This window comes from Anomaloglossus baeobatrachus, chromosome 1 (assembly GCF_048569485.1).
Source record: "Anomaloglossus baeobatrachus isolate aAnoBae1 chromosome 1, aAnoBae1.hap1, whole genome shotgun sequence".
Taxonomy (NCBI): Eukaryota; Metazoa; Chordata; class Amphibia; order Anura; family Aromobatidae; genus Anomaloglossus; species Anomaloglossus baeobatrachus.
Genome location: NC_134353.1, coordinates 440,947,873 through 440,964,470, shown reverse-complemented (window position 1 = coordinate 440,964,470; position 16,598 = coordinate 440,947,873). Strand labels below are relative to the sequence as shown.

General features: G+C 42.5%; 1 protein-coding gene across 1 annotated transcript in view; it reads left to right on the top strand.

Moving 5' to 3' along the window:
• LOC142316860 (cartilage oligomeric matrix protein-like) overlaps positions 1 to 16,598 on the top strand; it is a 1,990,803-nt gene that overhangs the window by 1,049,434 nt on the left and 924,771 nt on the right. Inside the window, exons 9-10 of the mRNA XM_075352653.1 lie at positions 1,367 to 1,474; positions 1,868 to 2,027. Coding sequence (XP_075208768.1) covers positions 1,367 to 1,474; positions 1,868 to 2,027 — 268 coding nt within the window. The remainder of the gene's footprint in view (positions 1 to 1,366; positions 1,475 to 1,867; positions 2,028 to 16,598) is intronic.

Here is a 16,598-nt window from a genome sequence, read left to right as displayed (position 1 = left end):
CAAAGCAAAGACACAACAATGCCTACACACTAAACCTCCTCCCCAGAAGACACTTGATGGAGGAGAAAATTCAGTTTACACAAAGAGGAAAGAATGGAAAACTTACTTTGTTCCCTATTGAAGCAGACTGGCAATTCTACATTAGCTTTGGAGACAGCAGGGCAATTGCATGTTGTTGCTGTTTTTTTTATTTCTGGCCACTTTGATCAAATCCGACGCCTGACATCTGCTTTCTGTGAGAGTAGGATAGTTGCGCAAGAGAATATCAATACAATAAAAGAGACTGGCCGCTCTGAAATTCACTTCAGCCAGGAAGTAAAAATGTCCATCCAGCACTCATTGACGCACATAAGATTTTAATACTACTATTGCATATCAAGTGAGACCTAATAAAGAACTTTGTAAAGGCAAAAATGCAAAAGCATTTATGGATAAAAATGCAAAAGCATTCAAGTATCTCATTGATAAATTTCCAAGATTGAGGGAAGCAAAGAAAAAGGAAGGTGTCTTTATTTGACATCAGGTTCATAAGCTTCTTCAAGATGAGGAGTTTCTTTATTTATTACAGGACAAGGAAAAGGCTGCATGGATAGCGTTCACATTAGTGGTAACTAATTTTATGCTAAAACTGAAGAACAGATAACTATGATCAATTGGTGGAAAATCTCATCAAAACACACAAGGATCTTAGCTGTAATATGTCCTTAAAGATTAATTTCATATATTCACATCTAGACTTTTTTCCACCAAACTGAGTGTCGAGTATGGTGAGAGATTTCACCAAGATATTGCGTCTATGGAGAAAAGATAACACGGAAAATGGAATCCATCAATGCTTGTAGATTACTGTTGGACAATTGTAAGAGATGATCCAATGCAGGAGTGCAAGAGAAAAAGCAAAAAAGAGGGGTCACTGCATAAGAAACACTGAATTGTAGTGCAATTTCTGTAACTGTTTATAATTTGCAATAGATTTTAAATCTGTTTTAGTTATTTGAATTGTTGTTAAGTTTCCTCTAAATAAGTATAACAAAAATTAGCATAACAAAAGATTCTGCATGTTTATATCTGCAAAAATAATAATGTTTCAAAGTCCTGAAACTTTTATGTATTAATTATATGTAGCAGTAAATGGAAAACTCTTTCATATTATAGACACAAGAGCCAACTAAAATTTTCATTGCCAGAATTGAATTTAGGAGGTTAAAATTATGAAGAAATGGCTGATTTTATAACCGAAGTTGACAATTTTTGAAAATATGTAGAACAGTGTAATTGGTCTATGATGACTCTTTTAGACTTTAATTTGCAGATACCATGGTAATCAGTATAATATTTTGAATGAGCTGATTTTTTTTTTTTCCAGGACAATTGTGTGACAGTACCTAATTCGGGTCAGGAAGATGCTGATAGAGATGGAATTGGAGATGCTTGTGATGATGATTCTGATGGTGATGGTATTCCAAATGAACAGGTTTGCCAAATACTGTAATTGTATGACGTGTGCAACAAAGGACAAATTTAAAATCTAATGTAAATTCATATTTTAATGTATGCGTCAGATTCTAAAGTGTATTTCATTAAATGTTACATTAATTCAAGTGGGGAAATTTTAATATTTCAGATGTAATCTTTTTAACCCTAAGTCCAGAATCAGTGGGTTAGTTATTAAGAGCTGGAGTACAGATCTCTTGACAAGTTACATTTTTCATTGGTAAAAAAAAAAAAAATGTCATTTATCTAAAGGATACTATTCTCTAGCACATGGTACAACTGATTCAGTTATTTATTGACATGAAAGCATGAATTTCAATCTCAAAACCAGGATATTATATATACTGATAAATGAGCATGGTTTCTTTTGTAGGATAACTGTGTTTATGTTCCTAACGTGGATCAACGAAATGTAGATCAAGACAATTTTGGCGATTCCTGTGATAACTGTCGCAACATCAAGAATGATGACCAAAGAGACACTGACCGGGATGGGAAGGGAGATGTCTGCGATGATGATATGGATGGGGACAGTATGTTTCACATTTTACTTAATACATAATACATACAGTACCAATGTGAAAACTTGTATGAACCAGCAAAACTCATTAGGGGACATTTACTAAGCTAAATGTGCCACAATTCTACAATAGTTTGTGTCAAAAACATATGTATGACACAAATTCTACAGTGGGAAATGGAAGTGGCACTTACTGTCCTTTTAAAAAAATGGAACTTTATTCATTCATACTTAAAACAACCCCCTAAATAATGTGGAAACAGGAACGGTGCTTTACTGTATCAGGCAGCACTAATTGTTAGAGTACTGCTTTGTAATTATTTGCAACATAGCCACTAGCAACATATTAATGTGGGTGATCTGGATGCCACAAGGCAGCCTGTGAACCCCTAAATATTGTGGAAAAAGGTCCCGATTCCCTACCTAATCCACAATCGATTTGCTCGCTTCTGTGACTTTGTTCACTGCTATCAGCTCTTAAAAGAGCTATTGTATTCTGGTTTCTGGATGGTACCATAGAGGGATAGAGGTAGTGACACACTGCTTTAAAGGGAAGGTGTCGTGCCCAAAAAAAAAATGTCAATAACTGAAAAAATGTGAAGTATTAATGTTTTAAGGTTTTGTTTAAATATTATTATTTGTTTTTAATTGAGTAAAATATAAAAAAAATTAAAAAGTTTGATATTTTCCACTCTTAAACACTAAGGGGGTGCAGCTGCTGAAATTATTATTATTATTCTTATTTATTATTATAGCGCCATTTATTCCATGGTGCTTTACAAGTGAAAGAGGGTATACATACAACAATCATTAATAGTACAAAACAGACTGGTATAGGAGGAGAGACAAGTTATCCTACTGAAATCCTACTGTAGAAATCCTACTGTAGAAACAGCTCACATTACAGCTGCAGTAAAAGTGGGCAGAATCTGCTCTCCTGTGTGTGATGTCACAGCTCCCCCTCCCAACCTGGCTGTATCCAAAAGGATAAGAGGGAATGAAGTTTAGGAACACAGTGCGGAGCCATTTTGTTTGTGACCGCAAATGTTTAAAGTGTCACCAAGGACAGCTTAATAGTGCTCCCCACATAACACTCTGCACGCCTTGATCCAGCAATGTTCTGCCGTATGCACGCCCATCTGCAATGTTCTGCCACATGCACGCTCGCAATGCTCTGCCACACGCACACCACACGCACACCCACAATGCTCTGCCACACGCACGCACACAGTGTGTGTGTGTGTGTGTGTACACTGTGTATATACTCTGTGTGTGATCGAGCACCCAGCATGTGGGCGGCGAAGCCAGCGTGTGTTTATACTATATACTGTGTGTACATACTATATACCGTGTGTACACTGTGTATATACTGTGTGTGTGACCAAGCAGCATGAGGGAGGCGGAGCCAGCATGTGTATAAACTAAATACCATGTACTGTGTGTATATACTATATACCATACTATATAGCCACGCACACACATACAATACTCTGCATGCACGCCCGCTGCGGCAAGGAGAGCGGGGTGGAGGAGAGAGCATGGGGATGTCATTAAAGATGGTAGCATTGGCGACGGGAGGAGGGGCGCCGATACACTACTCACACAGGCCGACAGGTGACAGGCCAGGGGGGAGAGCGTGGGGATGTCATTGAAGACGGTAGCATCAGCGACGGGTGGGAGGGGCGCCGGTACACTACTCACACAGGCAAAACAGGTGACAGGGGGAAAAATTCAGCACACAGCATGACCGCTGTGTGCTTTACAAAGATGGTGCTGATCTCCTCCCTCTGCTGTGATCTGGACAGCCCAGGGGGCACATCTAGGTCACAGCACACGCCTTCTCTAATGTTATTAAATGAGGTCGGAGCTCGACCACTGTTCTCTATGCACAGGGGGCTGCCATAAAGGATGTAACTGTCATTACACACAGCAAATGCAGCATGGCAGCCCCCAGTGCCTTCAGTAAAACTAGAATTACATAAAAACTAAATAAACAGCGAGTTTAATTTTGTATTAAAAATACTTGATTTCATAATCACTATTATTAATACAAAAATAAAAAAAGCAACACCCTAACTTTAAACACTGTTCCTGCTTGGAAATCTGTCCCTCTGAACGCTACACTGATCTATGCTGCAGACAGCCCTGAAAAGGGCTACATTCTTGCTAGCAGCTGCTCGCTCTATCCCTAAGCTGTTACAATGCACACTTCGGAAGCAATGTGCAAAAAATGGTTGCAGAAGGTCTTTTATAGACCCTATGATGCTGAGCGGCCAGCCAATCACAATAATGCCACAACCAAGATGGCTACGGCATTACTGTAATTAGTTATGAAGCACAAATCAGGTGCCAAAACGGCTGTGCGTGACATCCGAATATAGTGAGGTGAAAACACCCTTACTCGCAATATAACGAATAGTGAATAGTAACATATACATTCGCTCATCACTAAGTATCACCTATGTAATATATATACAGCAGTCGGAGTATCGCCTATCTACTTACATAATCACCAGTTTTGTCTGTTCTCAAATTCCATCATGCACCGCGCCACTGTCAGTTGCCACACGCACACGCGGCTCCGCCCCCCCGCACATTACACACACGGCTCCCCTCCCCCATTACACATGCGGCTCCCCACCTCCCGCACATTATACCTGCGGCTACGCTTCATACCGCACAGCACAGTCCTGCAGACACAGAGCAGAGTCCCCTGGAGGAGCAGCTTCTGATGATGTGACTGATCACATGACGGTGACATCACACAGGTCCTGTGAGCACATGGTTGCATCTAGATTGGAGTGGATTTTTGATGATCTTCCTGCAGCCTCCATTCTAGATAGTTAAGTGCTGGAGTGAGGACCACAAAAAATCTCCAATCTAGACAGCTCATCATACATACACTATATATATGTATATATATATATATATATATATATATATATATATATATATATATATATATATACATATACATATACACACACACACATATATATGTATATATCTACAGTGCCTACAAGTAGTATTCAACCCCCTGCAGATTTAGCAGGTTTACACATTCGGAATTAACTTGGCATTGTGACATTTGGACTGTAGATCAGCCTGGAAGTGTGAAATGCACTGCAGCAAAAAAGAATGTTATTTCTTTTTTTTTTTTTTTTTTTTTAAATTGTGAAAAGTTTATTCAGAGGGTCATTTATTATTCAACCCCTCAAACCACCAGAATTCTGTTTGGTTCCCCTAAAGTATTAAGAAGTATTTCAGGCACAAAGAAGAATGAGCTTCACATGTTTGGATTAATTAACTCTTTTTCCAGCCTTTTCTGAGTAATTAAGACCCTCTCCAAACTTCCAAACTTGTGAACAGCCATTAGAGACAAGATCGTGGAGGGTTACAAGGCTGGCAAGGGGTACAAAACCCTTTCCAAGGAGTTGGGTCTACCTGTCTCCACTGTTGGGAGCATCATCCGGAAGTGGAAGGCTTATGGAACTACTGTTAGCCTTCCACGGCCTGGACAGCCTTTGAAAGTTTCCACCCATGCCGAGGCCAGGCTTGTCCAAAGAGTCAAGGCTAACCCAAGGATAACAAGGAAGGAGCTCCGGGAAGATCTCATGGCAGTGGGGACATTGGTTTCAGTCAATACCATAAGTAACGTACTCCACCGCAATGGTCTCCGTTCCAGACGAGCCCGTAAGGTACCTTTACTTTCAAAGCGTCATGTCAAAGCTCATCTACAGTTTGCTCATGATCACTTGGAGGACTCTGAAACTGACTGGTTCAAGGATCTCTCATTGGAGGTTAACCCCGGCACACTACCAATTTCCCATAAGTCAAAAAATGAAGAATACAGCGGTTGGATGTCAAAATCCTTTTCTCTTATTTTATTAGTGCCAAAAATGTGAAAAAAAGTGCTGTACAATTGTCCGCCAGGAATCGACATTTCGGCTAGCAAGCCTTCATCAGGTCGGACAGGCTGAATACATTATTTACAAGTGAAAAAACAAAACAAAAGAAAAGAAATAAATTAATTACAATGAATGGATGCATTAGTCAAAGTACAGAAGGCAAAACTGGGAAATCAGAGACCATAGGTAATGACAAAATCATAGAGACAAGGGTACAACGTATGCAATTGGAACATTGGGAATACTGCATATATAAGTACATAGAACCTATTAGATATGGTGGCAATGTAACAGGGTAGAAGTGAGACACAGGTGCTGTGGAGTGACCGCGCAGCGAACATGGTAAGGACGCTCACCTTGACTTATAATGAGATGGCAACCTGGTACAAATGCAGGGTAGCTGCAAGAATACAGAGCCCTCCGTGTGGAGATAGCTAAAGGGAAAAAGTAAAAAGGGTGAGGGAAAATACATTTGCAGAAGAAAAGCAAGGAAAGGAAGACAAGATCAGAAGGTAGTGCTTGCTCAGACATACCCTATATCAAAACAGTGAGATCCCTGGGTAATGTCAGTATGTGGGATCCTAAGAGGTTAATGGATCATGTTTTGGGAGGTCTGAAACAGAGAACATGAAACTTATCTATAAAGGTAAGAGAACGAGGAGTGACCCATTAGGTTGGGTAATATGGAATTATTCATTGATAGGTATTTCCATTAAGAAGAGGTGAAGTGTTGGTTACCTCGGTGGTCAACTGTACCTCTTGGGGGTCTCAATATACTAAGCAGGGGTGGCGACCATGTGTGTCCCAGGGAGATAGCAGCTCCTGCAGTGTGATGTCAATATCTAAGGTTCAAATAGGGGACCAGGTTAACGTAACTACTGTTGCTATGTAAAGATAGTGGGTAGAATAAGTGAGGTGGAGTAAAATGCAATGTTACCTATTAGCTCTGGTAGTATAGCCTGGAGAAGGATCAATGCGGCTCAAAGTATGTCAGTCATTAAATTATACGGAAAAAGAGCAGTTCCCGTGGTGTGGAGTAAGGGTCCCAGGCTCACGTTTAGGAGTCAGGATGGTGTGCCTGATTGAGAATCTGTGGTATCAGAGGAGATAACATGGAAGGTAATATTGTCGATAATATAGGGTTAAAAAGCAAGCAAAAAAAGGGGGAAGTAGAGAAGAAAAGGTTACCTAGTGATTTGTTGAATAAGGTACTCTTGTGAAGGTTACATAGAAAGGACCGCTCCTGTAGTGCGGAGTCAGAGTCCAGGGTTCACACTAGTAATCAAGGTGACATGCCTGACTGTCGCCTTCAGCTATGTGGAATGAAATAAGGAGTGGTTAGATAGTAGTTATAGAGTATGGAATAGATAGGAAAACAGGGAGGGAAGAGATAAAAGTTACCTAATGACTTTGAGTGATATGGCCTGGAAAGAGTCAAAGGTAGCTGGCTAGGAAAGAGAGGGAGATGGTGAAAGAGGGAAATGGTAAATGTACATCATACATTGGTGGTATGGGTGTAGTAATGTCCCGGTGAGTTACCTTACCATGAGCTTGTGGTGCCGCAGAGTTGGATCGCGCGTCCTGTGGAGTATAAAGATGGTGGGGAAGCGTCTATTTAACTTCAGAAGAGCCGCGACGTCACTTCCGGTTTTCGTGCGAAGTGGTGCATGATGGGACTAAGTGTCCTGCGCATGCGCAAGTGACTTCCAATGGTAGAGATGGTGAGCGCGTCACTGCCGCTAGGTGGAACGCGGTAGTAGAGCCATGGAGCGCACATGTGACAAGGAGGGCGTGTTAGTGAGTCACATGACCGTGTTGGTAGTGGATCTGGACACGGAAGACACATTCCGGTGCAGGAGTGAGTGACAGGCTGGTTTATAGTTGTCACGAAGTGGTATTAGTTCTGTAAGGCAGAAAAGAAGGATTAGGATACCATATAGCAGGATAATCACGTAATCAATAGAGTATATATAGTGAGGTTATACAATGGAATAGCCATGAGAACGCAGTTAGTTATTTAACCTTTACATCATAAGGGAAGCAATAAATACATGATTCATATGAGAATAGCACTGTGAATCACCGATATGAGATAAATCGGAGATGGAGAATTGGAATGCCATGTAGCAGGATAATCATGTATGCAACCAAGGTATACGTACAGTGAGGATATATGGTGGAATAGCCATATGTGTAAGGATGTATAGTAGAATAGCAATATGAATGAAGTTGGTCACTTATCTCCTAATGTTAAGGGGGGGACATCAAAATAATGATGAAAATAGAGTTATATTTCATAAGGGGGCCGCACTGCAGTTCACAGATATGGGTAATCTTGGTCATCTATAGGTACTTCCATAAAACCAATATAAACTGGTATCCTCATATATACTGTCAAATGACAGGGAACCCTTCTAGAGAAAAAAGCCCATCAGAAAACCTGTTCGTACCTCCGGTTCAGACCATGGGGCTCAAGGGTGCCCAGAGTGTGAATCCATCGAGCTTCTTTCTCCCGGAGGAGTTTAACCCTGTCACCACCTCTGCGGTTGGTGCCAACCTGATCGATGACCTGAAACCTAAGTTGTGAGATCCTATGACCCGCTGTTATGAAGTGGAAGGGAACGGGTAGTAAGGTGCGACCACACCTGATGTCCGACTTGTGCCTGTTAATGCGGTCTCGGATATGTTGGGTTGTCTCTCCAACATATCCGAGACCGCAGGGGCATTTGATATAGTAGACTACGAAGGAACTATCACAAGTAAAGAAATCTCTAATTGGAAAGGTTCTACCAGTTCTGGGGTGTGTGAAGGAGCATCCTTTGGTGATATTGGAGCATTGGGCTCACCTAAGACATGGGAAGGTGCCAAACTGTGGATTACTGAGAAACTTCTGTTTGGGAGCGTGGTGACAAGAGCCTATGTCTGCCTGAACCAGTTTATCCCTAATGTTTGGTGATTTTGTGTAACAGAATAGTGGTGGTGTCTTGAATTCACTAATTTGAGGATAGGAGAGGCCAAGAAGTGGCCAATGCTTTAAGATAATTCTCTTAACCAATGGAGAGAAGGGATGGAATGTGTTAATCAGGGGCATGCGGTCTGATTGTGTTTGCGGCTTACGGGATGAGGATCTCATATTGGTGGCTATGTTAGTAGGATAGCCCCTCTGCCTGAACTTGTTGGTCATCTCATCATGCCTCGCCCTGCGATTATCACTGTCACTTACGATCCGGTCTACTCTCGTGTGCTGACTAATTGGCAAGGAATTTTTCGTATGCTTTGGATGATTGCTGGTGTAGTGGAGAAGGCTGTTCTTATCCGTGGGCTTGGTATAGATGTCGGTTGTAATAGTACCATCCCTATTTTTGATGACCCAGCAATCCAAAAAATTGATCCTATCGGTACTGTGGTTAATGGAAAAGGTTAAACCTGGTTGGAACGTGTTGATCTCCTCATAGAATGTGAGTAGGGAGTCTAAGTCACCATCCCAAATAAAAAAAACATCATCTATGTATCGACGCCAAATCAAAGCGTGGCGTAAGATCTGGGGATGAGAATGTATATATCTATCCTCAAATGCGGCCATGAAGATGTTGGCGTAGGGGGGCGCGACGTTAGAGCCCATCGCGGTCCCCCTACGCTGCACATAAAATTGGTCCTGGAACAAGAAAAAGTTCCTTTCCAGGATCAATCATTAATAGTACAAAACAGACTGGTATAGGAGGAGAGACAAGTTATCCTACTGAAATCCTACTGTAGAAATCCTACTGTAGAAACAGCTCACATTACAGCTGCAGTAAAAGTGGGCAGAATCTGCTCTCCTGTGTGTGATGTCACAGCTCCCCCTCCCAACCTGGCTGTATCCAAAAGGATAAGAGGGAATGAAGTTTAGGAACACAGTGCGGAGCCATTTTGTTTGTGACCGCAAATGTTTAAAGTGTCACCAAGGACAGCTTAATAGTGCTCCCCACATAACACTCTGCACGCCTTGATCCAGCAATGTTCTGCCGTATGCACGCCCATCTGCAATGTTCTGCCACATGCACGCTCGCAATGCTCTGCAACACGCACACCACACGCACACCCACAATGCTCTGCCACACGCACGCACACAGTGTGTGTGTGTGTGTGTGTACACTGTGTATATACTCTGTGTGTGATCGAGCACCCAGCATGTGGGCGGCGAAGCCAGCATGTGTATATACTATATACTGTGTGTACATACTATATACCGTGTGTACACTGTGTATATACTGTGTGTGTGACCAAGCAGCATGAGGGAGGCGGAGCCAGCATGTGTATAAACTAAATACCATGTACTGTGTGTATATACTATATACCATACTATATAGCCACGCACACACATACAATACTCTGCATGCACGCCCGCTGCGGCAAGGAGAGCGGGGTGGAGGAGAGAGCATGGGGATGTCATTAAAGATGGTAGCATTGGCGGCGGGAGGAGGGGCGCCGATACACTACTCACACAGGCCGACAGGTGACAGGCCAGGGGGGAGAGCGTGGGGATGTCATTGAAGACGGTAGCATCGGCGACGGGTGGGAGGGGCGCCGGTACACTACTCACACAGGCAAAACAGGTGACAGGGGGAAAAATTCAGCACACAGCATGACCGCTGTGTGCTTTACAAAGATGGTGCTGATCTCCTCCCTCTGCTGTGATCTGGACAGCCCAGGGGGCACATCTAGGTCACAGCACACGCCTTCTCTAATGTTATTAAATGAGGTCGGAGCTCGACCACTGTTCTCTATGCACAGGGGGCTGCCATAAAGGATGTGAGTAACTGTCATTACACACAGCAAATGCAGCATGGCAGCCCCCAGTGCCTTCAGTAAAACTAGAATTACATAAAAACTAAATAAACAGCGAGTTTAATTTTGTATTAAAAATACTTGATTTCATAATCACTATTATTAATACAAAAATAAAAAAAGCAACACCCTAACTTTAAACACTGTTCCTGCTTGGAAATCTGTCCCTCTGAACGCTACACTGATCTATGCTGCAGACAGCCCTGAAAAGGGCTACATTCTCGCTAGCAGCTGCTCGCTCTATCCCTAAGCTGTTACAATGCACACTTCGGAAGCAATGTGCAAAAAATGGTTGCAGAAGGTCTTTTATAGACCCTATGATGCTGAGCGGCCAGCCAATCACAATAATGCCACAACCAAGATGGCTACGGCATTACTGTAATTAGTTATGAAGCACAAATCAGGTGCCAAAACGGCTGTGCGTGACATCCGAATATAGTGAGGTGAAAACACCCTTACTCGCAATATAACGAATAGTGAATAGTAACATATACATTCGCTCATCACTAAGTATCACCTATGTAATATATATACAGCAGTCGGAGTATCGCCTATCTACTTACATAATCACCAGTTTTGTCTGTTCTCAAATTCTATCATGCACCGCGCCACTGTCAGTTGCCACACGCACACGCGGCTCCGCCCCCCCGCACATTACACACACGGCTCCCCTCCCCCATTACACATGCGGCTCCCCACCTCCCGCACATTATACCTGCGGCTACGCTTCATACCGCACAGCATAGTCCTGCAGACACAGAGCAGAGTCCCCTGGAGGAGCAGCTTCTGATGATGTGACTGATCACATGACGGTGACATCACACAGGTCCTGTGAGCACATGGTTGCATCTAGATTGGAGTGGATTTTTGATGATCTTCCTGCAGCCTCCATTCTAGATAGTTAAGTGCTGGAGTGAGGACCACAAAAAATCTCCAATCCAGACAGCTCATCATACATACACTATATATATGTATATATATATATATATATATATATATATATATATATATATATATATATATATATATATATATATATATATATATATATATATATATATACATATACATATATACACACACACATATATATGTATATATCTACAGTGCCTACAAGTAGTATTCAACCCCCTGCAGATTTAGCAGGTTTACACATTCGGAATTAACTTGGCATTGTGACATTTGGACTGTAGATCAGCCTGGAAGTGTGAAATGCACTGCAGCAAAAAAGAATGTTATTTCTTTTTTTTTTTTTTTTTTTTTTAAATTGTGAAAAGTTTATTCAGAGGGTCATTTATTATTCAACCCCTCAAACCACCAGAATTCTGTTTGGTTCCCCTAAAGTATTAAGAAGTATTTCAGGCACAAAGAAGAATGAGCTTCACATGTTTGGATTAATTAACTCTTTTTCCAGCCTTTTCTGAGTAATTAAGACCCTCTCCAAACTTCCAAACTTGTGAACAGCCATTAGAGACAAGATCGTGGAGGGTTACAAGGCTGGCAAGGGGTACAAAACCCTTTCCAAGGAGTTGGGTCTACCTGTCTCCACTGTTGGGAGCATCATCCGGAAGTGGAAGGCTTATGGAACTACTGTTAGCCTTCCACGGTCTGGACAGCCTTTGAAAGTTTCCACCCATGCCGAGGCCAGGCTTGTCCAAAGAGTCAAGGCTAACCCAAGGATAACAAGGAAGGAGCTCCGGGAAGATCTCATGGCAGTGGGGACATTGGTTTCAGTCAATACCATAAGTAATGTACTCCACCGCAATGGTCTCCGTTCCAGACGAGCCCGTAAGGTACCTTTACTTTCAAAGCGTCATGTCAAAGCTCATCTACAGTTTGCTCATGATCACTTGGAGGACTCTTAAACCGACTGGTTCAAGGATCTCTGGTCTGATGAGACCAAGATCGAGATCTTTGGTGCCAACCACACACGTGACGTTTGGAGACTTGATGGCACTGCATACGACCCCAAGAATACCATCCCTACAGTCAAGCATGGTGGTGGCAGCATCATGCTGTGGGGCTGTTTCTCAGCCAAGGGGCCTGGCCATCTGGTCCGCATCCATGGGAAGATGGATAGCACGGCCTAGCTGGAGATTTTGGCCAAGAACCTCCGCTCCTCCATCAAGGATCTTAAGATGGGTCGTCATTTCATCTTCCAACAAGACAACGACCCAAAGCACACAGCCAAGAAAACCAAGGCCTGGTTCAAGAGGGAAAAAATCAAGGTGTTGCAGTGACCTAGTCAGTCTCCTGACCTTAACCCAATTGAAAACTTGTGGAAGGAGCTCAAGATTAAAGTCCACATGAGACACCCAAAGAACCTTGATAACTTGGAGAAGATCTGCATGGAGGAGTGGGCCAAGATAACTCCAGAGACCTGTGCCGGCCTGATCAGGTCTTATAAAAGACGATTATTAGCTGTAATTGCAAACAAGGGTTATTCCACAAAATATTAAACCTAGGGGTTGAATAATAATTGACCCACACTTTTATGTTGAAAATTTATTAAAATTTAACTGAGCAACATAACTTGTTGGTTTGTAAGATTTATGCATCTGTTAATAAATCCTACTCTTGTTTGAAGTTTGCAGGCTCTAACTTATTTGCATCTTATCAAACCTGCTAAATCTGCAGGGGGTTGAATACTACTTGTAGGCACTGTATATACAAAATCTCCAGTTGTGTCCGTTGTCCTATTCCGGCATCCACCGCGGCACTGTCAGTTGCGCAGGCGGAGTTCGAATGATGCTCCAGCTTCCAGGTCCTCACTGCACGCACACAAACACATGAGCACATATACACACATAGCAGACAAACATGGTTACACCGAGCACATACACACACATACTGTATGTCTTCACTCACGCACACTCACATACACTCACACACACTGCTGTATACTCACCTGTCCGGGCCGCCGCTTCTACTGTCAGCGCTTTACTGCAGTTGAATGCTTTGTGGCGCCGTAAAGCATTCAAATGCAGTAAATCCATGACAACATCCTGCAGCGGCCGTTCCGTATACCGGACGCTATTATGGAGGGGTCTGTGTGACTGCAGACTGCAAGAAGTAGCTGGAGGCACCTTGCGAATGGAGGAGAGGTGAGAATAGCTTTTATTGTGTGTAAACAATGGCATAATAGGGGACACAAGGGAACCAGCAGGAGCACATTATTAAACAATGGGCTCATTACGCCAGGGCACATTACTAAACAATGATCTCATTACTGCAGTGCACCTTACCATAGAATGGGGACATTACAGCAGGGGACATTACTATACAACGGGGACATTACAGCAGGGGACATCATCCCCCCCACCAGATCTGTATACCCCCAGCCCCCCCCAAATCTGTATGCCCCCAGCACCCCCCCAGCAGATCTGTATGCCCCCAGCCCCCCAGAGTTGTATGTCACCATAACTGTATGCCTCCAGCCCCCCCTCACCAGATCGGTATGCATCCATACCCCCCACCATATCTGTATGCCTCCAACACCCCACTCACTAGAGCTATATGCCTCCAGACCCCCATCACCAGATCGGTATGCCTCCAGCCCCCCCCTCATCAGATCTCTATGCCCCCAGCCCCCTCACCAGAACTGTATGCCAACAGCCCCCCTCACCATATCTGTATACCTACAGCCCCCACCAAATCTGTATGTCCCCACGAGAGTAGCAGCCACGCCTCGCGGCGGTACTGATGATCACAGATGTGCGATGTCACGGAAGAGTATGGAAGCGTGGCCGGGTATGTCTGCGATTGCCTGTCGCAGCAACATTGCTGAAGGCATGGCGATGTCAGGAAGCACGGACATACCCGGCCACGCCTCATTACTGTGTGGCCGGGTATGTCCGTGCTTCCCTGACATCGCCATGCGTGCGATGTCACGGGAGAGAGAGAGCTGTGTATGTGTTAGAGCTGAGTATATAGCAGAGCTGTGTGTGTGTGTTAGAGCTGAATGTTCAGCAGAGCTGTGTGTGTTAGCTGAGGGTATAGCAGAGCTGTGTGTGTCAGTGCTGAGTGTATAGCACAGTTGTGTGTGTAGAGCTGAGTGTATAGCAGAGCTGTGTGATAGAGCTGAGTGTATAGCAGAGCTGCGCGTGTGTTAGAGCTGGGTGTATAGCAGAGCTGTGTGTGTGTGTGTTAGAGCGGAGTGTATAGCAGATCTGTGTGTGTTAGAATTGAGTGTATAGCAGAGCTGTGTGTGTTAGAGCTGACTATATAGCAGAACTGTGTGTATGTGTGTCTTAGAGCTGAGTGTATATCAGAGCTGTATGTGTGTTAGAGAGAAAGAAAAAAAAAATATATATATATATATATATATATATATATACACACACACACACACACACACACACATTATGTTTATTTACAATAAAAATACACACAGCCTTTAACCCATTTAATTAGCCCCAAAAAAAATTCTGTGGATAATCATCTTACAAGAGACCACATAGTGTAAACACACACACACACAGCACACAGTGCTCAAGAAACACAACACACAACACCAGATACCAATATACAGCACACAAGGAAGAGACAGTGCACAGGGGGGAAAGAGGTCAAATGATGCAACACATACAATACACAAATGCGGATTGATGAAATACAACAGATATGTTAGAAAGCGGAAACAGCGTGGTGACATGTCCACTGCTCCTGTCAGCACCACTAAGCATAGACAGAAGTTAATTTCACCGCACTCCCGATGCGATAGCATCGGGCCTATTTCTAGTATACATATATATATATATATCTATATATATATATATATAGATATATATATATATATCTATATATATATATATATATATATATATATATATATATATCTATATATATATATATAAGTCCAACAGTGTAGACCAGCTCACTCCTGTGAACCACTTGGAACCTCAGCTGACCTGTTTAACTCCGTTGTGCTCGGATCAGGATGTAGGAGCACCATTCATACAAATGTGAACAACGGCAGAGCAAAGTCCAGCAATAACGTGAGCAATCCAGGATGCAGATAGGACAAATCTGCACTACTTTCCTGCATTAATGCTGTTTTGAACTGCTTGGACCACTGCATTTTAATGGATTTATGAATAAAAGAAAGAAAAATTTTTAACAGCATCCTGGATTGCTCACGTTATTGCTGGATTTTGCTCTGCCGTTGCTTTTATATATATATATATATATATATATATATATATATATATATATATATATATATATATATATCCCAAATATATATATACCCATATATATATATTTTAATTACAAAAAATCCACAGCATTGTCAAAAATAAGTGTCCAAATATAAGTTCAGTGGTCAGAGAAAAATATATGTTAAAAATACATAGATATAAATATACACACATTGCACACATACATCAATATATGTATAAATATGCATATACACATGTAACAACAATACATACTAGTGTCTAATACCAAATATAAATATACTGTATATCAAAAATATACATTCCTATATGTGTACAAAAATATTTTTATCTAAAATGTGACAAATATAAATATATAAGAAAGCCATGGAACCCATAGGGTGTAGGGGGCGACATGACAGTCTGGAGGGTAGGGAGTTGATGGGGTTAAATGGTGATATTATCATAGGAAGGTGGAAGAAGATGATGATTGGTAAGGGAGGGGAGTATGGTGGGAGGAAAAGGAGGAGCTGCATGGATATATAGGAGGAGGTGGGGGCCAGTTACCTTCTCTTGCACTTCCTGGATGACAGCTTGGACAGCTTGGACGGGCTGGGGAACCTCCATCATGACATCCAGCCTGATGGATCCGGACATTGCAGAACTGCAGCATGAACAGCTTGAACGGAGCGG